General features: G+C 50.7%; 4 gene segments (V, D, J or C); all 4 read right to left on the reverse strand.

Annotated features, from left to right (window-relative positions):
- Positions 1–1,557: 1,557 nt before the first annotated feature.
- Positions 1,558–5,679, reverse strand: LOC123810815. The segment is given in 4 exon segments: positions 1,558–1,565; positions 1,700–1,942; positions 4,927–5,229; positions 5,600–5,679. Coding segments are annotated over 4 exon segments (600 nt in total).
- Positions 5,680–8,849: 3,170 nt separating this feature from the next.
- LOC123810816 lies at positions 8,850–9,585 on the reverse strand. The segment is given in 3 exon segments: positions 8,850–8,942; positions 9,040–9,377; positions 9,484–9,585. Coding segments are annotated over 3 exon segments (477 nt in total).
- Positions 9,586–10,048: 463 nt separating this feature from the next.
- LOC123810817 lies at positions 10,049–18,770 on the reverse strand. The segment is given in 3 exon segments: positions 10,049–10,104; positions 18,169–18,516; positions 18,670–18,770. Coding segments are annotated over 3 exon segments (450 nt in total).
- A 5,003-nt stretch (positions 18,771–23,773) lies between these two features.
- On the reverse strand, positions 23,774–24,435 carry LOC123810818. The segment is given in 2 exon segments: positions 23,774–24,180; positions 24,328–24,435. Coding segments are annotated over 2 exon segments (453 nt in total).
- Positions 24,436–25,050: the final 615 nt, after the last annotated feature.

The raw sequence follows: 25,050 nt of genomic DNA on the forward strand, positions 1-25,050 counted from the left end.
TGCAAAACAAAGTCCTTGGGTGAGGAAAATAAGTAAGTAAATAAATAAAATGTATAAGAAGAAATACACACTGACACACCCACAAACAGGAGGATCCAAATTTTTAAAAATATCTGTAGATCTGATCCAACACTTCACCAAGAAAGAAGATGCACATGTGAAAATAGGCACCTGAAGATCTGCTCACCGTCACAAGTCACTAAGGTGATGACATGACAGACAGATACAGAGGCACACACACCACGTGGAACAGGAAGAAAGTGGAGAAAGGGGTGCAGGACACGAGGTCAGGTAAGACAGGGTCAGCTGCTCTGGAGGGATGACACAGAACATGACTAAGAGGGAGAAACCCAGGTCTCACCAGAGTGACAGACAGACAGACAGAGAGACAGTCTGAGAGATGCAGAATGCACCAAGTGAAGGGGACAGCTCACCAAACAACTCTCACTTTCGGCCCAGCCTGACTGTCACCCCCTCAGCCACATCCCCTCCAGCTGCCTCCCAGGGCGTGCCCTGACAGCTGTGTCAGCTGCTCCCTGGAGTTACTGTCAAGGGCTCAGCAGGCTTTAATTATTCCCCTACTGTACCAGTGACACCGTGTGATGGCCATTCTGGAGATCCCAGCTAGATATCCTAGGATGAATCCCACAATCAAGAGACAAGACTGGCCTGAACCTGCTCAGGTGAGTCCCAGCATTGCCCCTCACCTACCTGTGAGCAGCAAACGAATCACTGTGGTCCACGCAACTGCTCCAGGCTAACTCTATGGTGTCGGTGTGAATGAAAGGTTCTGGTATTTCAGTTCCCGGAAAAGTCAGCAGAATATCAACCCATCCACTAGTCCTGTCTCCATCCCCCCACAGATGCAGTTGAGGCCGGTGACCCACAGGGCAGGGACTGGAGATAGGAGGTTGTTGACATAATTTCCACCTCAGCATTTCCATCCCCTGTGTCCCAGTGGACATTGTCCTGGCCTGTCCCTGGAAAACTCCCGTGGGCAGATGTGGAGCTTTCCTTAGCACCACGGGCTGAGAGTCTGGCACAGCTGGAGGACCCAGCCTGTGCTCCACGTGGGTCCTGCCCCAGACCTAACAACAGGCACCCGCTTCCCTCCTAGACCCAGCTCTGCTCCCAACATGGCATCAGGTCTCTCAGTCCTGCCTCCACTGAGGGACAAATGCTTCTTGCAGAACCTCAGTCCTGACAGCGCTCCTGCTTCACTCCCAGGTGTTCTGAGTCAATACAGTCACTGTCCCCACTTCCAGGGTCACCCCTGGAACACCAAAGTCTACGTTCCTTCCTTGAGAAGAACCTCAAAATGGGAGCAAAGGGCCAGGTGACTCCTGGAGACACAGTCATCTCAGTCCAGCCAGTTGGTCAGGGTCATGTTTTTGTCTGGGCTGCTCACGTTTGTCCCAGCATCCTGCATAGTGCCCTGTATTGGAGGAAACAGGACGTTGCTTTGTGAAAATGACCTACATTGTGACCATATGTGACTTTCCCCAGTGGGGGAGGAAGTACAGGATGAGGGGATTTGCAGGGGAAGATGTAAATGTCTCAGGGTCCTGGGCAAGGACAGGGAACAACTTAGCCCAAGTTCCTGTGGGAAAGGGGAAGGGGGATGGAGGTTTGGGCCACTTCCCTTTCATTTGTGTCACTGTGGCTTCTGTGAAAAGGCCGTTGTGTGCGTGGCTCTCACCACAGATATACTCAGTCTCCTCCTCAGACTTGATGTTGGAGATGGTTAAGTAGCAGTCAGCTCCAGAGCTGGAGCCCAAGAAACAGTCAGGGATCCTGTCCCCCTTGTTGTGACTTCCATCACTCTTAATGTACATCATGTACTGAGGGCCATTTCCTGGTCTCTGTTGATACCAGCAAATGGTGTAGGGTCTGTGCTCACTGCTGAGGGTGCAAGGGAGCTGGTCAGAAGCTCCCAGGGAGGCTGGGTCAGCACAGGTGCAGCACAGAGACCTGAAGACACAAAACATGGGGATGATGCCAAAGGCACCCAGACTGGACAGATGCCCCTTGGGACTGTGCTTGGAAGGAAACTATTGGGGAATAGGACCCCTGTGTGTCCAGGAATGCCCTGACCTGTGGAGAAAATCAGGGGCAAGAGGGAGAAGGGAGCCCAGTCCATGGTGGGAGTGGATTCCAGGAACTCTGCCCTGAGGCTGCTCAGCTGGCCCTGGTGTCTCCTAGCCCTTGTCTTATCCTCTGTCCTTGCAGCTCAACAGGGAGGAGCATGAATGCAAATCTGTCTCAGATCTCCTCTCAACCCCAAGCCTGACAGCCTCTTGCTGGTAATTTCCAGAGAAGGAGGAAGGTCCAGATGTGGGTTTCATTAAGAGTTGATTTTATCCAGTAAAACTATCTCCAAAGGAGCATCAGTCAAACTCTTTGCACTGAGCACAGCCCAGGGTTTTACACTATCAGAGTTCCCAAGGCAAGACCCATAGTGCCCCCTGGTGCCCCCAGGATTAATGTCATTCTCCATGTGAGTAGCTCAACCTATTGACTACTTTGGAGGCCTTAATAGGTGTCACATGGTTGGTGCGTGTTTGACATGCACCCCTCACCAGACATCATAATTATTCAACATGATCTTTGTGCTGAAGGCACCTTTCAATGAGCAGGGGGCCAACCTTGTAAGGTTATGATTTCCCCAGGGTCCCCCAGACTGTGATGCTGAGTCAAGGCTCCAATCCAGGGATGCAGGAGCTGGTTCTCAGGGCCTGACCTATGAATCCCCTGCCTGCCCAGGCCCTCTCCATGCCTACTGTCCTGTCCTCCCCTGTCTCATGTCCCAGCCTCCTGAGTCCCTGAGTCACAGCCCTGCCTTCTGTGTGCAGGTGCTCCGTCCCCCTGAGTCTGCTCTGAAGTGCGCTCGGATCTTCACAGTTTTGGAATCTGTGCTTCCCAGTGAAACCTGAGTCTCTCTGTGCACAGAGGTGGGGCCACGTCCACCACCACAGACAACACAGTGAGACATTGGGGATCAGGTTGGGATCCTCGGGAGAATTAGTACAGAATGCCTTTTGTAACATTGTCAAGGCCATTGAGTTTTCATGACTGTCAGAATAAGAAGAGAAATCTTTTAATATTAAGAAATACGATTGGCAAGGCACATTATTACCTAATATCTCAAACAAATGTATTTGTTTTCACATCAGTACGTTGAGAATCTAATGCAATTAATTTCCCTGAAAATGCTGGAGGCATTGACCTTGGAGGTGAGGGTGCAGCCTGGTGTGACTCCTGTGCACAGACAGACGGACAGACAGACAGACCCCTGACTCACTCCCTGAGTTTGTTCTGAGAGACAGTGGAAAGGGGACCAGGGTCTGGTGCCTGAGACACGCCCCCCACTGTCCCTAGCTGAGGGGACCACAGCAGCTCCTCTCTGCCCTTCCCACCCTGGGCATCCACTCCTCACACTCATACCTCAGGGTCCCCATGGAGCCCACTGGCCAATCCTGCAGGCCAGTGCTCACACCTTTGCTGTGGGTCTCCTGACCCCCTGGGAGGTCAGCTGTGAGTGCCATCCTGGGAGATTTCACCCTCAAAACACAATCTGTGCATGTGAGGTAAGCAAATGTATCCCTTTGTGGGGCACAGCATGTGACCCCAAATCAATAAAATCCATCTATTATTCTCCTTCTCTCTAGATCTTGGCACAAAATATAACCTTATGACTTGTGTTGATGTTAATGGAAATGATTTGCCCACTGAAGGGGTTTCTTGTACCAACAACTACTTACAAATGTATATAGACTGTGTCATTCATTCCACTAGTAAGAAAACCATGCTAGATGGATCAGAATCGTGTTTAAAATCATATTTGTATTTAGTATCGGGTCCTTGAGGACAGAAGTAGTGTGGACAGGTGACATAATAATTCCCCTTGTTCTGTCCTCAATATTTGTGGTGTAGTTGGCAAGTGGAGCAGACATTCCTTCCTAGTGACATCTGGTCACAGGATCCCCGCCCTCCTCATGCCCTGGTGGCTGCAAGGATGCGCTGCAGGGTCAGTGACACTGTCCTCTGCCCCCAGCCCAACGAGGATACGTCTCCCATCTGACCTGCTCTGACCAATGTGGTGTCCACAAGCCACATGTACCTCCTGAGGATGAAATGAGGGCGGTTCCAGTAGGAGGTGCTATAGTCTGAAATGCCCACCAGATTTTAAGATTTATGATGAAATAATGTAAAATTATCCACATTTTAATATTTAATTTATATGGAGACATTTCCACTAACAGAATTATACAGAATATATCCTGTAAATTAATCCCACCCATTTCCTGTCCTCCAGCTGTCACTAGGCCTGAGTCACACCCAGAGACAGTGCTGAACTGGGGGGCAGTTCCCTGCCACCATCCTGCTTCCCAGGGAGGGCCGAGCTGAGAGCAGCCGGGGGCCTGCAGCTGTGGTGGTGGGCGTGTGGGACCCGACTGGGCACCAGGGGATCTCACAGTGTCTGCTGCACTGGTCGGCTCCATTCAGAGCCCTGGGCGACCTCAGAGCCCGGGCCTCAGGAACTCAGTGGAGCTGGCAGCTCTGGGGATGAATCCAGAGCATTTTCACAGGGAGCAGCCCAGTCACGATAATATGGATTGTAGGACCGTGACTTCTGGACACAGGACTCAAGCAGGCTGTCATTTTGTGAGGCCCTCTTTTTAGAATTGATTCTGTGGCACAGACACAGGAGGCCAGCCTGGTCCTGCCCCCTGAATCCAGTCCTGACCCACCCTCTGCACAGCTGCCTGAGGCTGGGAGGAGGGGCCACTGGGAGACCTGAGAAAGGGGACCTGCTGAGAAAGGGGCCAAAGCTGCTCATGGCTTTGTTAGCAGTGCTGGTAGGGCCTGAGGAGAGTGTGACACAGACTGAGGTTTTTGTCTCACTTCCCCATCTGCCTGTGTCACCGTGAGAATTAGTACCACTACCCCTTGCTGCACAGTAATAGTCAGCCTCGTCCTGGGCCTGGGCCCTGCTGATGGTCAGGGTGGCCGTGTTCCCTGAGTTGGAGCCTGAGAACCGGTCAGGGATCCCTGAGGGCCGGTTGCTATCGCTGTAGATGACTGTTACAGGGGCCTGGCCGGGCTTCTGCTGGTACCAGTCAACACTTTTACCTCCAATGTTGTCTCCCCCGCAGGTGATCCTGGCTGTCTGTCCTGGCTGCACTGACATCGAGGGTGGCTGTGTCACCTCATAGGAGGCCACAGACTCTGCAAGAGAACAAAGGAGAGGTGGGCTTAAGGATGAAGGACCCCTTCCCAGGACACCTGGGCCTGCCCTTGTTGGAGAGATCTACAGGGATTCTGAGACTGGGTCATCAGTCTCAGCCCACATGTCCCACTGATGAGCTGATGCATGAAGCCTGTGAAGAAATGAGGATCCTTCTGTCCCTTTCTCCTGGCAGGTGCAGCCCCTCAGGCTCCCTCAGACCAGTGAGCACAGTGGAGGGTACAGCACCCCCATCCCCTCATCCTGCAGCTGGGTCAGGGGCACCTGGACTTCATAGGCTGAGGTCAGAATCAGGGATAGGCTTATCTAGACTCCTGGGGCTGGGGGAGGGTGAGAGTCTGGGTGCAGCACCTGTGCAGTGAGCAAGGAGGCCGAGGAGGAGAGGGGTCCAGGCCATGGTGGAGGTGCCCTGCTTCTGCTCCCTGAGGCCCCAGGCTGGGCAACTCTCCTCCCAGGTCTCTCTTATCCCCTTGCTGGAGAGACAGCTGCTGGGTATGCAAATCAGCCAGGGCTCAGGGGAGCTGCCTGAGGAGCTGTGTGGCTCCTGATGGGGGCTCAACCTGGGAGACTCAGGGAAGGGCAGGGTGGTCCCTGCAGACCCCACCTCATTCCCAGGGGATCCAGTTCCTCCCCTGGTACTGTCATGTGGGGCTGACATCTCTATACCCGACTGTCTCATGGCCTCACTCCTGGGCTGGCCTGACAAGAGCTAAGCTCAGAGGTGATGTCTGTCTGCATGTTCTGAACCCACTATAGAGCATTAACTGTAGCGGTGACAGTACAAGCCTGAGGTCTAAGCAGGGTCTCACCCCAGTGACAGAGTGTGAGCATCAGAGCCTGAAGGACATTCCCACCTTGCTCAGGGCACATGAAGCACTTGAAGCCTCTGAAATGCTGGAAGTTTCTAAGTCAGTTTCAGCTCCTGGGACAGGTGATAAATGCTGTGCCCCATGTCCCCAGTGTGTGCTAGTGCCAGGGTCAGCCCCAGTGTTAGAAAAGGTGTGACAGTTACAGAGTGTCAGCATGAATGGGGTGGGCTGGACAGGAATGAATTACCTGGACCTGAGACAGATACACAGGCCAATTCTACAGAACCCAATCTCAGAGACTCAGAGTCAGAATGCCACATCGTCCTTGTCAAAGGTGATGGTGTAGAAAACCTAGTACTCTTTCTACAGCTGTGAGTGGTGGTTAATGACCCCTGTTGACCACAATTAAATTATTTTCATTATTAATAAAGAGACACTTGGATCAAAAAATAAATGATAATATTCCCCCTGCATGGTAGAATTCCTTCCTCATGGTCTCCTTCCTCCCAGTCTCCAGGAGGTTTTTGCCAGGTGGTCTCTGCTGCCCCCTGGTGGCCTCCCCACACAGGCTGCTGGAGGAGCAGGTGTGTCCTGGGTCCAGGTGCAGAGTCTGAACCCACTACTGAGGTGGTAACTCCCTGATCCAGGGACTGAGGGTCCCAGGGGGGATTGCTATTCTCTCCATAACCACTGCCAGCCTCAAGACCAGGCACAGGAGGCTCAGATCACCCATAAAAGTACCAACAGGCTCTCTGTGGGGAGAAGAGGGCGGGTCCCACCTGAAGCATCTCTGACATATTCCTGGGGTGGCAGCTTGATTCTGGCACTTGCATGGGGGACACAGGACTCAGGGACTGCCTCTCACAGATGCCCACTGCTAGTGCAGGTTGAAGATAAGGCGCTGATGACAATTGCCCCAAAGACTGAGACAGGAGACGCTCACCCAGCAAACAGTGATTCAGCCCCACTGTGTCTGCCAGACACTGTGTCCTGGGTGAGACGTGTGAACGGGACCAGTCCTGCCTCTCAGATGCCAGTGTGCACAGGGGAGCCCACAGTGGACACGCTGGTGTGGGTGACACAGCACAGTCACCGCCATCTTTCCCTTGTATGTTGTCTCCAATCCTGTGTTCAAAGGTAGATGATTGGTCTTCCTGAGTCCCTCTTGGTGGGTGTTGAACTTGTGGCTCCGTGTTGACCCATGGGTGTGTCACTCAGCTGGGTTTTTTCCCGTGAACAACTTGAGCTCTTGTGAAGGAAAGAAACAGACTGGATTTGTGCAGCTCCTGTCTCCCTGGCCCTGGGTGTGACAGCTGAGCTGCAGCAGCCACACTGAGGTCCGTCTGCAACAAGAAGGAGAGCAGAGTCTGCACTGGAGAGATGTTGGCAAGAAAGTGAGAGACATGAGGACCTCCCAGGGCAGGTGAGTGTCTGCGGAACACCCGTCGGGCCCAGACTTGTGGCTGCAGGAGGAAAGAGGGTCCTGTCTGGCCACGTCTCTTATTGTTCTGTGTGTGTTTGCATTAAAAAAACTTTCCTGACTAATGAGGGAAATAATCAGCAGAAATCAATCGAGCCATGAAGGAAGATAATTACAGGGGAATAATTGTGCAGCAGCTGTTGTAGTATTCAGATATTGATTGCGATCACACAGGAACTGACAGGCAGGTCCCATGCGGGGAGAGGCTGGAGGGGTCTCTCTGGAGGGGACCCTGGAGCTGCCATCAGAACAGGAAGAGGAAGCAGCAGGAGGAAGGGAGTGCGGGGACAGCAGGGTCACTGCCCTGGGGGAGGGTCTGGTCTGTCTGAGCAGGAAGGACAGTGAGAAACTAAGGTGGTTGTGGTCCTAACCAGGTGGGCCCAATGTGACATGAATCTGTCACATTAAGGGATGAGGGGCAGGACTGACATCACACTGAGCACACACACCTGGCCCAGGATTCAGAGCAGCTGAAGGGGGACCCAGGGGAAGGAGAAGCCACTGCACTGTGACCCCTGTCCTGTGTCAGTGAGGTGAGGGAGCAGGTGTCCCACAGGGACTGTCACTACAGAGGGGCTGCTGCTTCCCTTCTGGTTTGCACAGGAAGTCACACGGGACCTTCTCTCCTGAGGCAGAGAATTCTGACAACACATCACTCCTGCTGCTGAACTTACAAACTTGTGAGAAAATGTCACATTCACCTGAACTAGGTGTGAGTGAGACACCTGAGTTTCTCATAACAGGTTACTCTTCCTCTCAAATCTCTGAGGTAACATTGTCATAACTTATTTTATCATATATTATAAACCACAACGTACATTGTTTTTTTGTCTTAAACAGTGATATTTTTTATGGAATATAATATGACAAAATGTTGTATATTTATCTTGGTGGTAATGATACTGGATCCCATTAATTTCTCTGTTTAGATTCCCATTTTCTCTGTCTCAGGCGGGTCCCCTGCTGTTTCTGGAACAGAGCGTCTGCGGGTGTCAGTTCTCTGAGTGTCTGTACATCTGAGAAAGTTTCACTTTGCTTCCTTTTGTGAAAGACATTTTCACTGGGAAAAGACTTGAAAGTGTACAGGTTTTTGTTGTCATCTTCTTGTTGCTGAAAGTTTTCTGCTGACTTTGCCCCCCTCTCCCCTCGTCTGTGTTGTTTCCAGGGAGATCTCTGCCCTGGTCCCTCTGCTCTGTACTCTCTGTGGACGGGCCTCGTGTCTCTGCGGCTTTTATGATTTTGTGACCTGGTCTGTGGTCCTTCTACTCATGCCCTTGTCTGTAACTCACACGCAGGCCCTGGAAACATCGGGTCAGGCCCTGTCCTGTGAGACTGAATCCACTGCTGTCCCACCCTCTGCACAGCTGCCTGAGGCTGAGGAAGAAGCCACCGGAATATCTGAGATCTGGGGACCGGGCCACACCTGATTATGGCATTGTCTCTGGTCGTGTTTGGGCTGGAGGAGAGTGTGACACAGATGGGGTTGGGAGTTTTTGTCTCACTTCCCTGTTGGCCTGTGTCACTGTGGCATTAATACCACTGCTCCATGTCTGACAGTAATAGTCAGCCTCGTCCTCAGACTGGAGGTTGGAGATGGTCAAGTAGCGGTTGGCCCCAGAGCTGGAGCCCGAGAACCGGTCGGGGATCCCGTCCCCCTTGCTGTGGCTTCCATCACTCTTAACATACATCAGATACCGAGGGGCCTTCCCTGGCTGCTGCTGGTGCCATGCAATGTTGTAGCCACTGTGCTCACTGCTGAGGGTGCAGGTGAGCTTGGCCGAGGCTCCCAGGGAGGCAGAAGCAGACGGGGGCTGGGTCAGCCTAAGTTCAGCACAGAGACCTGCAAACATAAAACACAGACATGATGCCGAATGCACCCAGACTGGACAGATGCCCCTGAAAACTGGGTTTGGAAGGGACCTCTAACTGCCCAGCGATGCCCTGACCTGTGGAGAACACCAGGGGCAGGAGGAAGAAGGGAGCCCAGTCCATGGTGGGAGTGACTCCAAGATCTCTGCCCTGAGGCTTCCCAGCTGGCCCTGGCCTCTCCAAGCCCCTGTTTATCCTCTCTCCTAGAAGCTCAAGAGGGAGGAGCATGAATGCAAATCTGTTCTCTGTTCTCAACTCTCTCAGCTCTGGTCTGAGTCCTGAGCCTAACAGCCTCCTGCTGGCAACTTCCTGAGGTCAGAACAAGGTCCAGGTGTTGCTTTCATTGTTAAGAGTTGATTTTACCCAATAGAAGTGTCTTCAAAGGAGCCTCAGTCATGCCCTTTGCCCTTGAGCCCAGCCAAGGGCACTTAACCTTTGAGTTCCCCAAACCAGGACCCGCAGTGCCCCCTGGTGTCCACAGGAGGAATATCATCCTACATGTGTAGCTAATTCATCAGATGGCTACTTCTAAGAAGTTAATGCAGGGGTGTCAAACTAATTTTCACAGGGGGCCACATGAACCTCATGGCTGCCTTCAAAGGGCTGAATGTAATTTCAGGACCGTATAAATGTAATTACTCCTTAACTCGGGGCAAGGAGCTTGGCGGTGCTGCCACTGGTAGAAACAAGGTGCCGGGCTGGATAAAACAAGACGGAGGGTCGGATTTGGCCCACAGGCCTGGTGTTTGCCACCTGTGACTTAAAGAATAGGGAACCTTGGGGAGTGTTTTATATGTACCCGTCACCTGACATCATAAAAATCCGACATCAGAATAACCCCACATGATCCCTGTGCTGAAGGCCTGGTCCCTCCTCCTGTGTGATGGGCAGGGGGCCGTCATTGTGAGGTTATGATTTTCTCAGAGCCCCCCAGACAGTGATTATGGATCAAGACTTCAGTCCAGGAGGCCGACCTTGAGCGTTTGGTCCTCTCCTTGCTCCATCCCTCTCTGGGCCCCATGTCCCTGCCCCCCCAACCCAGGACCCCTGTCCTGTCACTGCCCTCTACCCTGTTCCTGGGGGGCCGTCGTCCTGGAGTCTGCTGTGAAGAGCGCTCAGGTCCTCACGTGTCAGCACCTTTGTTTTTTAGTGACACGCGGGACTGTGTGTGGGAAACGAGGGGACCCTCCCACTGCTCCCTCCCTGGCAGAGGGCACAGGGTCCTGTGCCAAACAGGCATTGGCATCAGGTGACTGGAACAGGGTTCGCATCAGGCTGGGTCTCTAACAGTCTATGTCAGGGCTGGGTTTCTCATGTGGTCAACGCCGTTGAGTTTCCACAAGTGTCAGTATCAGGAGAGAAACCTTTTAATTTTACAAAACTGTAGGATTTCACATTTTCAAGAAAGCACTTTTTATGTGCTGTCCCACACAAATACATTGGGTGTCAGCCTGGTGGTGCTGAGGGTGCAGTGAAATGAGTTCACGTACAAAATGCTGGAGGCGCTCTGCTTGGAGGTGACGTAGCAGCCTTGTGTGACTGGAACACAGATAGACAGACAGACCCCTGACTCACTCCTCAGAGTTTGCTCTGAGAGACAGTGGAGAGGGGACCAGGGTCTGGTGCCTGAGACACGTCCCCCACTGTCCCCAGCTGAGGGGACCACAGCAGCTCCTCTCTGCCCTTCCCACCCTGGGGTGTCCACTCCTCACACTCATACCTCAGGGTCCCCATGGGACCTGCTGACCCCTCCTGCAGGCCTGTGCTCACACCTGTGCTGTGGGTCTCCTGACCACCTGGGAGGTCACCTGTGAGTAGCATCCTGGGAGATTTCACGTTCAGACCGTGACCCGTGTTTGTGAGGGAGGGAAATATATTCCTTTCTTAAAAATAGCAAGTCATCCTGCTTCAAGAAAATATTTCTTACTCTTCCCTCTAGATCACTGCACAAAATATAACATTATGACTTGAATGCCATTTATGGAAACAATAGCCCACTGAGAGGGAGATTATTTATTTAAAAATACAAAAGGAATATTGTCATCCTTACACTGACTAAAAATAAACATGTTCAATAACCCCAATTCAGGTTTAAAGCTGTAGTTGTATTTGATATTGTGTATTTGAGAATGGAACTAATGTGGGCACACATGTAAATATTCCCTCCATGTCCTGTTCTCAGCCTTCTTGGCTTGGTGGAAAGTGGAGCAGCTTTTCCTGACTATTGAGGCCTCTGTGTTATGAGACCCTCCATCGCCCCCTGGTGGCTGTCATATGTACTGCATAGACAGTTACCCAAGGTACTTTTGTCTCTAACCTTCTCTGTCCAATGTGGTGGCAACAAGTCATCACAGCTGTTGGGCATAAGATGTGGGTCATCCCAGGAGAGATGTGCTGTCGTTCTGAAAGACACAAAAATTTCAAAGCCAGTTTGAAAACAATGTAAAATATACCAATAGTTCTATATTTAATTCACATTGAAATATTTTCTTATTTTAAAACTTTTATTGTTATTCTGTTACAGTTGTCCCCATTCTTCCCCCTCTGCCTTCCTCCACCCAGCTCACCTGCCACTCCCACAGTCAGTCCCCACATTGTTTTCCATGGGTCATTCATAGTTGTTCTTTGACTAGTTCCTGCCCTTTCTTTCCACCATTGTCCCCTCCCCCTCCCCTCTGGTTTCTTTCAGTGTGTTCCACATTTCTGTAGTTCTATTTTCTCATTAGTTATTTTTTTTCCTTAGGTTCCTCTTATAGGTGAGATAATATGGTATTTTTATTTCACTCTGGCTTATTTCATTTAGCATAATATTCTCCAGTTCACGATGTCTCAAAAGGTAGGAGTTCCTTCTTTCTTTCTGCTGCACAGTATTCCATTATGTAAATGTACCACAATTTTTGATCCACTTGTTTACTGATGGGCACTTGGGTGGTTTCCAGCACTTGACTATTGTAGACAGCACTGCTATGAACATTGGGGTGCATAGGTTTTTTTGAATTGGTATATCAGGATTCTTAGGGTTTTGTTCCAGCAGTGAATTGCTGGATCAAAAGGCAGTTACATTTTTAGTGTTTTTTTCAGGAAATTCTATACTCTTTTTACAGTGGCTGCACCAGTGTGCATTCCCACCAACAGTGCAGGAGGGTTCCCTTTTCTCCACAGCCTCTCCAGCACTTGTTGTTTGTTGGTTTGTTCATGATGGCCATTCTGAAGGGTGTGGAGTGGTATCTTATTGTGGCTTTAATCTGCATCTCTCTGATAGCTAGTGATGTTGAGCATCTTTTCATATGCCCTGTGTGTCCTGCTTGGAAAAGTATCTATTCAGGCCTTTTGTCCATTTTTCAATTGGATTGTTCTTCTGCCTGGTGTTGAGTTGCATGATTTACTTACATATCTTGGAGATCAAACCCTTGTCCAATGTGTCAGGATGGGCAGGGTAGGACAATTGGGAACCTAATTACAATTATAGCATTTGGACTACAAATATGGCTGCCGTTTGGACTACAAGTAATACGGTGACTCAACTCTGACCCAGAAGAGGTGGCTGACGTCAGACCAGGAACCACCAATGATATGTTGCTTCTTTGTTCACCAAGAACCGTTCCTTGGCTCCCAAGCAAAGTCAAGCCAGGTAAAATTCCCACCCTTTCCCTTCTCCTGCAAGGTCTTTTCTTAGCCCTTTCTCCAGGCAGAGAAAACGGCGCCCGGGAGCACAAACTTCCAAAATAAAGCTCATCTGCCTGTTTCGATGGCTAATTGGCTGTTTATTTCCTTGGCAGGGTCTAAGAAAACCTTATACAATGTATCATTGGCAAATACGTTCTCCCATAGGGTCGTTTCCCTTTTCATTTTGATGATGGTTTCTTTAGCCATGCAGAAGCTTTTTAATTTCATGTAGCTTCAAACAAATGAAATCATTAGGCATAAATCAATAAACTGGTAAAGAACATTATGCTGAAAACTATTATCTGTTCATGACATTAATAAAAGATCTAAATGGACAGAGAAATATACTTTGTTTATGGATTAGAAGACTCAACATAGGAAAAATGTTAATTCTCCACAAACTGGCCTAAAGATTTAACAGAATGCAAATTAAAATCCCTGCACATTTTTTGTGGATATAAACATAAGGATTTCAAAACTCACATGGAAAGACAGAGGAACTAGACTATCCAAAATAAAGAATAAATTTAAGTAAACATATTTTTACTTCCTATAGTCTTAAGAGTAATGAAGACAGGGTGGAATTAGCAAAGAATAGACATGTTAAGCAATGGAGCATTATTGAGAATTTAGAAATAGACCCACAACAACATACTACTTAATCAAATCTTTTTTCTTTTGTTATTATTATTCAAGTACAGTTACCTCTATTTCCCCCCACCACTCCCCACACACCAGCATCTAACTGAATTAAACAAAATATATTATGAAAACTAATTCCAATGGTTTCATCTCATCTTTTAAACGTGGACCCTGCAAAATTTACAGTCATCTCTGTGTTTCATATGGGACAGGGCTGGCTGCACTTTGCAGCTCCAATACCACTCACTGGCTTCACAGAAAGGAGAAGTTCTCTCTGGCATTTGAAGGAAAGGCCGATCTTAGTTTTAGACCCAATGAGAGGCCACAGGATGGAGGAGAGGACCTGGGACTCTGGGGCTGTACCCCTGGTTTGCTGCCGGGTCCTCCCCTCTCTGGGGTGGACCTCAGACAAGGCTGCTGCCCATCTCAGCTTCCCTGTCTGTGAGGAGAGGAGATGACGAGAAGGCTCCTTCATTGCGTATTTGAGACTAAACAGTTTAGGAAATTTAAAGTGCTGTGAATGTGCTGACGTGTTTTATACACAGATGAATGCTACTCCTCCTGTTCTTATTAATATCCTTAATGCTTACACTTAATGGGAAGCAAGGACAACAGAATGGTGTGCAGAGGAAATCCTGGACAGGGAGAGTCTGGGACATCTGTCATCTCGAAACTTCTTGGCTGCACCAAAGCTCATGCACGTGTGCACACAGAGGTGCCCAGGCCCACACATGCCCTGCCCTTAGCACAGGTCATGGAGGCACATCAGCAGGCTGTGACATGCTCCCTGGGTCTCTAGTCTCAGGGACACGACTCTGGTGGTCAGCAGAAACCACACTGGATAGCACAGTAGGACCACCACACACACGGCTGCCGAGATTCGAGGTCTGTGGTATGAGTCATCTCACCCCACTTTCCCACTGGAGCCAGCCCCGCACGTGAGTCCCCATCCTGGGGGGGGACCTGGTTCTGCAGAGTCTCCAGCCTGACCTGTATGGCATTAACCTCAGGGCCTGTGCTGTGACCTGCCCACTGAGGGCAGCATGGAGGTTCGGGTGGCAGGTGAGGACCTGAAAGAGCAGGTCCCCTGTGATTGACAGATTGTGTCTTCCTGTGGTGACTGTCACTAAGCTGTGAGTGGCAGGTGGACAGCAGTGAAACCCTCCCAGTATGGTCCTAGGAGGGGTCATTCAACAGGCAGTTTCCCGAGCCCACCCTGACTGCTGCAGCTGCATCTGTATCTTAGTCCATCCCAGGGGACCTGTGTGCCCTGGTCTCAGTCACATGGAAACTCCCACTTCCTCCAGCTGTGTCCCCAACTCCTTTCTAGGCCACTGGGGCCTTGGTGCTGAACGGTCCTGTCCTCGTCAGACTGAGCTTCATTCAGGTGCCAGAACCTATAATGTCATGGAATAAAGGGTTTTACAGACATTTCCACCAGCCACATGTGTGTGGGGGTGGGGATCTGGGTGTGCCCATGGACATCTGGATAGAAATAAATGCTCACCACATCATTTGTTCTTCGCTCCAGCTGCTCTAGACTTTCCTGCTTTCCACAGGTGCTCTCCTCCATCTGCCTTGCAGCTTCTGCCTGTGTTTCTCTCTGGCTGACCCCTCCCGTGGCCCCGCTCCTCACCCAGTGCCTGCCTGAGCCCCAGCCTCCTTTCAGTTCTGTGTGCTCATCGCTTGTCTGGGAGGCGGCCTCTGACCACCACATGTTTGGAAAGACAGCGTTATGGCCCTTTATCATATTCTCAGGAGTGTGTTCACCATTAGGTGTGGGCCATTCAGAACCTTTGCCTGGAAGAACCCATCCCACCCCCTCTCCACACCAGCAATCACACCTTCTGAGGATGTGAGGGGACTAGAAACACAGCTAGAAGCAGTGGCTGCTGGTGTGAAGACATTGTGACTCCCAAGAAGAGGATGGTGCTTTGTTCTCTATTGTGTCCCTGTGGTGTATTGAGTTGACTGATGTGCAGGTGCTAAATCAACCCTGGTTCTGGGAATGAATGCCAGCCAGTCGTGGTGCATGCTCCTTGTGCAGGCGGCTGGACTGGTTTTCTAGGACGGTGTGGAGGTTTTGGTGTCTGTGTCGTAAGGGTTATTGATGTACAGTTTTCTTTCCTTGTGACATATTATCTGGTTTTTGGGTTCACAGTAAAGATGACCTCATTGAATGAGCTGGTAGGTGTCTTTTTCTCTTCTATTTTTTGGAAGAATTTATGAATAATTGGTAATAATTGTTCTTTAAATGTGTGGTGACATTCACCAGTGAAGTGTCTGTGACTGGGCCTTTCTGTGTGGCTAGTTTGTGATTACTTAGTCTCTGTGTTGTTGCGGATTTCATCAGTCTTCCTTAGTTTTCACTGAGTCAGTTTGAACATCTTCTGGTTTTCTAGAAACTTGTTCATTTCATCTACATTTTGTGGCATGCATTGGTTCCTAGTGTTCCCTTATTTCCTTAAAGTCATGTTTCATTTTTGCAGTGTCAGTAGTAACGGCTCCTCCTTATTTCATGTTTTTAGTAATTTATCTTTTCAAAATAATGTCAGTCTAGCCGTGACCAGTGTGGCTCAGTTGATTGAACACTATCCTGCCAAGCAAAAGGTCACTGGTTGGATTCCCGGCCAGGGCACATGCCTGGGTTGCGGGTTCTGTTCCCGGTCAGGGTGCACTTGAGAGGCAACTGATCATTGTTTCTCAGATTGAAGCTTCTCTCCCTTTTTTCCCCCTCCCTTCTGCTCTCTCTAAAAATAAATATATAAAACCTTTAATAAAAAATAAAAAATAAATAAAATATGATCAATCTAGCTAAAAAATTGTCAACGTTGTTGATGTTTTAAAACAACTAACTTTTAGTTTTGTTTATATTCTTCACTCCTTCTTTCCTCAATATTTAGTCTAATCTTTATTATTTATTTTGCCTGCTTTGGTTCAGCGTACTCTTCTTTTTACTATGTCTGAAATTGAAATGCTACATTACTGATTTGAGATTGTGTGTATATATATATATTAAAATTTAGAAACAGAAAACTATTTTTAACTCTATTTATTAATATACATTAAGTACATATAAATATATTTACACATAATAATTAACATAATACAGGATGGGCAAAAGTAGGTTTATAATTGTTTGTATAGAAAATAATACAATAATAAATAATAATAGAAGAATAAACTCTGTTTTTTCTGTTGGCTTCTGTTGGGCTGATGCGCCACGTCTTCACCATCATTCACTGTCCTCACATTTTCCCATTTTCCTTTGATTTCTCCATTGAGCCATTGACTATTTGGGTGTGTGCTTTCAAATTTCCATTTTCTTATCAATTCAAAAAAACTGTTTTATTGATTTCTAATTTTATTCCACTTTGGAGAAAATACAATGCATAATTTCTATCTTTTATTTATTTTTTTGATTGTAACTTTTTAATTGTATTTTTTCCATTACCATTTATCCTCATTATACTTTCTTCCCCTTCCCCCTCCCAGTTTCTCCCTTTTAAATACATTGAACCTGCTTTGTGTCCTAGAAAACAGTCTATTCTGGGGAGTGGTCTCATGTACTGGAGATGAGTATGCATTCCGTTGCTGCGGGACTGCGTGTTCTGTCTGCGTTTGCACGCCCAGAGTGTCATCTGTGTGCGACCCTCTCCTCACCCACACACTCCCCCATGGGCTGTTATTTAGTCTCGGGGGCCCTGGAGACTCCCTCTGACACAGTGAACCGGTCAGGGGATCTGTCTGGAGGGAAGCTGAGGAGGGCAGACCCGCCATGTGGTAACAACTGAGGACTGAGCAGGAAACTCTGCACAGTTATCCTCAGTGTAAGCAAGGCCTGGGGATCCTGGCATCAGGCAGTCACTCGACCTGAGTCACACTCAGAGAAAGGACACACCACCAGTGGTGGGAAAAATTCTCTGCCACCACTGACTTCCCAGTGAGGGCACATTTGGAGTTTTCTGGGGCTCCCACAGGGGTGTGTGGGTGTGAAAGCCATGATTAGGCATCAAGGTGGACACCACAGTGTCCACTACACCAGTCTGTTCCATTCAGAATCCCAGGCTGCCAGGGAACCTAGGGCTTCAGAACTCAGGTGAGCTGGGAGGGTCTGGGGATTGCTCAGTACATTTTGCCAAGGAGAAGCTTCTTGGGGCTATACATGGAAATCCAAGGCCCACTGGACATAGATTGTCATCTGGATATCCTTCAAGTGAGGACTTCTTTCTACAACTCATACTTTCTCCTGGAAACACCAGAACAGCCTGGACCAGCCAGCCCTGAATTCACTCCTGACCCACCCTCTGCAGAGCTGTTCGAGGGCTCAGAGGAGGGACAGTGTTGGGATCTCAGATCAGGGGACCTGAGCAGATGGCTCACTGATTTCCTGCACAGTTGCGCTAGGGATGGAGGAAAGTGATACACATACAGAGGAAGGGTTTGTGTCTCACTTCCCCATTGTCCTGTGTCACTGTGAGCATCACCACTGCTGCCCCATGACTGACAGTAATAGTCAGCCTCATCCTGGGCCTGGGCCCTGCTGATGGTCAGGGTGGCCGTGTTCCCTGAGCTGGAGCTTGAGAATCGGTCAGGGATCCCTGAGGGCCGGTTGCTATATCTAATAATGACCAGCACGGGGGTCTGGTCGGGCTTCTGTTGGTACCAGTGGACATCATTTTCTTGCTCGTAGTCATCATCAGATATCAACAAGATATCTCCCTGACAGGTGATGGTGGCCGTCTGTCCCAGGGCCACAGACACCGAGGAAGGCTGTGTCAGCTCAGAGGAAACCACAGAATCTGAAAGGGGGGGAGACAAGAGAGGGATTGAGAATTCAGGGACTATTCCCTTAAGGACCCACCTTAAGTCTGTATCTGGCTGAGATCAAGGTTTGGGGGGGCCAGCTCCCTGTCCTGTTGGGCTGAGAGGCAAGCAGGGCCTGGGGACAGCACCTGTGCAGAGAGTGAGAAGGGAGAGCAGCAGAGGGGTCCAGGCCATGGTGCAGACACCCCAGAGCTCTGCCTCCTGAGACCTCACAGCACCGTGGGCTCCCCAGGCCTCTCTTGTGCCCTCTCAGTCCTCTGGGGCCCTGATGTTTCAGTGTTTATGCAAATGCACTCCCCATCTGGGTTCTAAGGTGAGTAGTTAGCAGAGATCATTTTTACCACCCCCAGGGGCCAGGCTGGGTGACTGAGGAGGAAGGGCTGAGTGCCCAAATTCTTCTAGCTGCTTCTCAGGTCAGAAAATTATCCCTGGACTCTCACACCCCTGATGACGGTCACCTTCCTGGGGTCTGTCCCAAATGCTCCTAGCCAGGCGTCTGTCCTGGCCTGGCTCAGCAGGGCTGTGGGCCTTCCAGGAGCCTGGCCACAGGGCTGAGCTGGGCCCTCTGAGACTTAAGTGACAACTCCTGACTCAGCAGATACAGGGGCCTGGTCCCGACCTCTTCCTCCTCCTCCTTCACATCTTCTCTGTGTCCCCACGCACATATGAGTGTCCATCACTGGCTTTCTTTAGACGTGGTTCCATGGGGTCAGGATGCATGTGCGGTGCCTCTGGTGTGATGTGCTCCTTGTTCAATGTGCTCCTGCTTCGGGCGATTCACACCAGCTCCCAGTCTCACCCACACTGGTGTCTGTGCCCCTTCCTCCTCGCCCCTCTCCACACAGACTCGCTATGTGGGCTGTCGACTCTTTGGTTCTTTTACAATGCTGCATTAGGGTTTTAACCGACCTGAGAAAAGCTCCAGAAATCCACCTGACTGAGACCCCAGCTTCAGGCCCCATGTGCTCTGTGAGGGTCCCCCAAGCCCTGTTCTTCACACAGGTTGTAACCTCTGGGGACCAGACATTGTGGTCTCTCCTTTCAGGCTAAACTTGTTCCTGACCAAGGACAGCCTGGTGACCAGAGCTGGACCTGAGCAGGGAGAATCCCCTTCCCTCGGAGAGTCTCCTGAAGTGTCTGTGCTGCTCCAGGCAGGGACCAGAGGTTCTGACTCTGCCCTCTTCCCCTGAGATGGCCCTGAGCAAAGCAACTGCAGCCCCAGGGTCAGAGAGCACCCACAGGTGAGAACAAGAGGTAGAGGGCAGAGGTCAGGGTGTCCTTTTCCTACCCAGACACAGGGTCAGCCCCAGGATCCCTGCCTACAGAGAGGTGAGCTGCATTTCAGGTGAAGCACTCAGAGGTGCCTGTCAGGGTCCAGCAGTGACACTGTGTGAGTCTGACTGTCACAATGTGCTCATTGGGTCTCAGGGTAGAGATGGAACTTCCTGAAGTCCAGCACCTGCACTGAGCCTTGGAACTGCTGACCCCAGGGCTGGTCTCCCTCTGAGCCTCCAGCTGGGCAGCCCCAGCTTCTGCCCAGGCTGCTCCTGGATGCAGCTCCACTGCCCCCTGCCGGTGGGGAGAACTCAGACCTGGAGCTTAAGGCTTGCAGGTCACCCAGAGTGCTTGTCACCTGAGAGAGTGTGACCCCTGCCCTGTACAGCCCTGCTCTGAGAGGTCACATAAGGACTGCAAGAAGGCAGGAGGTGCTGTTCTGGTCACGCTGTCCCAGGGTTACAGGGCCCTTCCTGCTGATTGGTTTAGTTAGAAGAGTGGAGGGTGCAGAAGAAACTTTGTTCTTTTGCAAAGTGTCAAGTCCTGTAGAAACCTGCATGCTACCCTACAGGGACCCAGGCTTTCAGTGTATCTCAAACCAGAGCTGTCTCTACCCTTACCCCAGTACAGACTGTGGGACACAGACATTCCCATACTGACATCAGCTGGGCACTGAAATCAGTGTCACTGCTGTCACCCCTAGGGCAGTGAGTCCATCTCTGACTTGCCTCCCAGAGTGAGCAGTGGGCGGGGTCTGCTCTGGCCCCTGTGGCCTTTGATGAGACTGAGAGCCTCCTGCTCCTTCCATCTGGGAGCAACTCCTTCCCACAGATGTTAGCATCTGCTGGCCCCTCTCCCAGGTTCTCCAGAGGATGGACCAGGGGTGCCAGACCTGAGCCCCAACTGACCTCCTGCCCAGTGTCTAAGACACTTTCCTTTCTTTTGTACCATTTAATTTTGGGGGAATGAAAGAGTTTCCAAAATTAAGTATAAATCTTTACATTTCATAGCAGGTAAATTTGAGGCCTAGAGACTAGGTCCCCAGGAAAATTGAGAAAATGCGGTGAGTCCAGGAGAAGAGCCCCTAATTCCTAGACCCTGACCATGGCTCTTTGGGGCCGAGCATGACAGAGGCAATGGGGGAGCATCAGCTCCAGGCTGGGTGGTAGGGTGGTGTCCTCCACGCTCATTGTTGTCCCCCCTTATCCTCCTGAGTGTCATGAGAATCCCCCTCACCGGGGATGTTGGGGTGTTAGCAGCTGATCAGAAGTTGGAGCTGGAGAATTTCTGGGGACCCTCTGGCTGCTTTGCTCTGCAGGGTCTGGCCTGGGTCCTGCTGGATCTGCTTTGCTGCACTGATTGGTCGTCAGCTCCCTGACCAGTGAGAGTGACAGATGTGTCACAGCCACTCCAGTGAAAGCAACTGTATCTTTAGGAGACCATGAACGTGCAGGTCCCAGAAACAGAGGGTCACTCTCAAGGGCCCCACCCCTTGCAGCATTCCCTGGGCTGAGCTCAGGTTGTGGGTTCTGTGGGTGCAGAACCCACAGGCAGGGCCTGGGGACACCATGCTGTGCAGAACGAGCAGGAGAGGAGCCCTGGCCTCAGGGGCGATGCTCCGAGTCCTGCAGCCGGTTCTGACCCCGGGGGCCCCAGCCTCCCCCAGCGCTCAGCAGTCCCTGTGAGAATGCTTTTCAGAGGCCTGTGCGGGAGAGAGCTGTGTGTGGGCAGGATGTGTGGGTGCAGGTGGTGCCAGGCACTTACCCCTTCTCACGTACCCTACCTTGTACTGACGTGCTCTGTTTCTTTACTGTATTTGTTGTTTACTGCTGACCCCACGAGGTCAAAGCTCCACGGGGAGGGCGTTTAGTCTGTCTCCTTCCCTGTAGCAGCAGCACAGTGCACAGGGTGTGAGACCGTCAGAGACTTGGCCCTCACTTCATACAGTTGCTCCTGTGAAAGCTTCATGTGTCTACAAGACATCAGATTACCATGCGTTATTCCAACTTGATTTCAGATTCTCTGACAGGTGGCTTAGTCTAATTAATGACTTGGAGAAAAAGCAACGACTCAGCCTCAATCGTCCTAAGCAGCGGAGGCAGGTCACGGTGGTCCTCACGGGACCCATTCAGCCTTTCCAGGGCCCTGGGACTCTGCCTTTCTCTCCCTGGTGGGTAGTGGGATGTGCCAGGCGGCCTCTGTCAGGTTCCTAGAGCACCTGGGCTCATGATCTGAAGAGTTTCTTCTCTCACTGGACAAATGCAAAATCCCACAATCAGATGCAGGCACTTCAATATCTTCCTTCAGAGAGAGGAGGAAGAGAGGGGGAGGGGAAGGGGGAGGGGAAGGAGAGACATTGACCAGTAATTACACCCCTTCTTGCTAAAACAAGAACCACAGACACAGTGGCTTCATGGCAAATCCCATCAAACATGTGAGGAAGAGTAACTCCCACTCCACGGGGCTCTGTCACCACACCACCGCAGGGGGTGCCCTTTCTTATCCGTTCTCTGAGGTCAGCAGGGCTGTGATCCCCCTGACAGCTTCACACAAAGCAAACTGCAGAGGAGCACCCCAGCAGTGAGTCCACAAGCCTCAGGGACCTGTCAGGGGGAGGGATCTCACGCAGGTGCTCTGTGCACCCCAGGGGCCCCTCTGGACCCCTGGCCTTGCTCTCTCTCTCCACCTGTGTCTGCACCGCAGTCCTGTTCACCTGGCAAGGTCACGTGGGTTTCTGGTAGGCAGCCTTTAGCCGATTCTCGCTGAAAAATTCAATCTCCCCATAACTCTCTTTGAATATATTTACATGATTTCATGTTATCAGTCTTGGTGGCATTAAGTCTAACTGATGTTTAAAATGGGTTTTATTTTAAGGGTTGTGGTAGCATCTGCAGGACATACCCGATTTACCAAAGTCCCCCTTCTAGTGCTGTCGTATCGCTTCACATATGACATAGGGACATTACCTCATGTTTTTCACCCTCCGAAAATTTTGCTCACGTTGTCCTGCATTTTGCTTTAACTAACATTATAAATCACTTCATACCCTGTTACTGTTCTTTTGCTTTGAACAATATAATAAAATGTTTCTCTTCATCCATGTAGTTATCTTATCTTGTTCCTTTCATTTCTTTGCATGGATTCCTCTTTCTGTCTGGGTCACGTCCCTTCCGTCGGGGAGCTGTCCTCCCTCCCTCCCTGCACTCAGGGTCTGCTACTGGTCAGCTCTGCACGTGGCTGTGCATGTGAGCAGGGGTGGTTCTGCCCCTTCCTCAGAGGCATTTCTCTGGGCGGAACTGGAAGCCGACAGCTTTTGTGTTGGGTTGTTGTCCGTGTTCTGAAGACGCTGCTCCTGGCTCCTCCTGGTTGCGTTGCTTCCACTGAGAACCTTGCGCTTCCATTACGGATCTTCCTGTGTGGGGGAAGTGACTTTTGCTCTGCTGCTTTTTGATGGTCTCCTCCACACGGGTGTGAGGGCTTTGGTTGTGACGAGTGTGGGTGCTGTTTCCTTTGTGTTTTAGGTGCTGGGGTGTGTCATGTTCCTTGGATCTGTGGGTTCTTAATGCTCACCAAAACTGGAATGTTCTGGCCCATATTTCTTTAAACATTATCCCTTTCTACCCTGCCCACCCCACCCTTCACATCTGTTCAGGGTCCCAGGCAGCCGTCAGATCCTGCGGCCTCAGGAGCTCAGACCAGGAGGACAGTTCAGAGACCGTGGGCCCGTGAGTGACACAGCCTCCATCACGTGGACTTGCAGTGTCCTTCACCGCTGCGTGGATGTCTCCCCCTGTGTCCTTCCATTTAGCCCCCTGTGTTCCTAGTCACACCCTGGCCTTGAAATCCCCAGGACATCCTGGTTCTACCAGCCCTGAATGCAGTCCTGCCTGCCCTCGGAGAGCTGGGTGAGGGCTGGGAGGAGGGGGCAGCCTGGAGATCTCAGACCTGGGGCCTGAGTCAGACCTGCTCACAACTTTGTCTCTGCTCGTACTTGGGCAGGAGGAGAGTGTGCACAGATGGGGAAGGGGTTTTTGTCTCACTTCCCCGTCTGCCTGTGTCACTGTGAGTGTTACTACTGCTTTCTCCTGCATAACAGTAATAGACAGCCTCGTCCTCAGCCCGGGCCCCACTGATGATCAGGGTGGTTGTGTCCTCTGGTTCAGAAACAGAGAATCGGTCAGGGATCACTGAAGTTCGCTTCTCGTCACCATAGATGAGCAGCATGGGTGCCTGGCCTGGCTTCTGCTGGTACCAAGAAGGATAATATTTTCTTATGAACTCTCCTTGGCAAGTGATCCTGGTTGTCTGTCCCAAGGTCACAGACACTGCTGGGGGCTGAGTCACTTCAGAAGAGGCCACCAAACCTGTAAGGGAGGACAGGAGAGGTGAGTGTGAGGATCAGGGTCTCCTTCCCAGATTGCATACACCCTGCAGGGTCCCGTGTGCTGAGCAAAGTTCAGGGCCAGGTTGCTCCCTGGTTTCTGTGGGGGCTTAGCCTAGGGAGTCAGCACCTGTGTAGAGAGTGAGGAGGGGGAGCAGGAGAGGGGTCCAGGCCATGGTGGAGAAGCCCCAGGATCTTCCTCTGACCCACAGCTGATGATGTGGCTTCGGGGCCTGTCTTATCCTGCATAAGGGGCTCCATGCAAATCCACTTCCTTCCCCTCGTGGCCTTGCTGAGTGGCACCCGCTGGGCAGAGAGCAGCTGGGGTCAGTGGAGGGTTTAAAGTTGGGTCCTCACCTCCAGGTCTGTGCCCAGGTTGCTCAGAGCTCTCTGTGGTGTTGAGGGGAAGGTGCTGACCCCTGACTAGCCCCTGCACACATATCTGGGCTGAGTTTCCTCTCTGGTCTTGGGGAGAAGGCTCAGTCCCCTCCAGTGATGAGATCACAGTGTGGTGTGGGGTGGGGGTGCTGGAAACAGGAGCCGGTAGGGACAGTGGTCAAGCTGGTGTCAGAGGCTGGACTTTGCTCCAGGACACAGTGACACTGGTCATGTGCCTCTGGGGGAATTTCCATTACATTTTAGAAAAAAAGAGAAAAATCTTTTTTGCGTTGGTCTTGGTAAGAGTTCTTATATTTCATAGAAATGATTCATATGTAAGAGGATAGAAAATATATAGAAACCCTTTAAAATTAAAAACTTTGTTCTACAAAAGTCTCTTTTATGGAGTTAATGTGAAAAAACAATAAAGTGGGAGAAAGTACTTGGCAATCCCAATCCATCAAGGAACTAGTGT

The sequence above is a fragment of the Phyllostomus hastatus genome, unplaced genomic scaffold, assembly GCF_019186645.2.
Source record: "Phyllostomus hastatus isolate PE091 unplaced genomic scaffold, TTU_PhHast_1.1 phas_scaffold_760, whole genome shotgun sequence".
In the NCBI taxonomy this organism is placed as follows: Eukaryota; Metazoa; Chordata; class Mammalia; order Chiroptera; family Phyllostomidae; genus Phyllostomus; species Phyllostomus hastatus.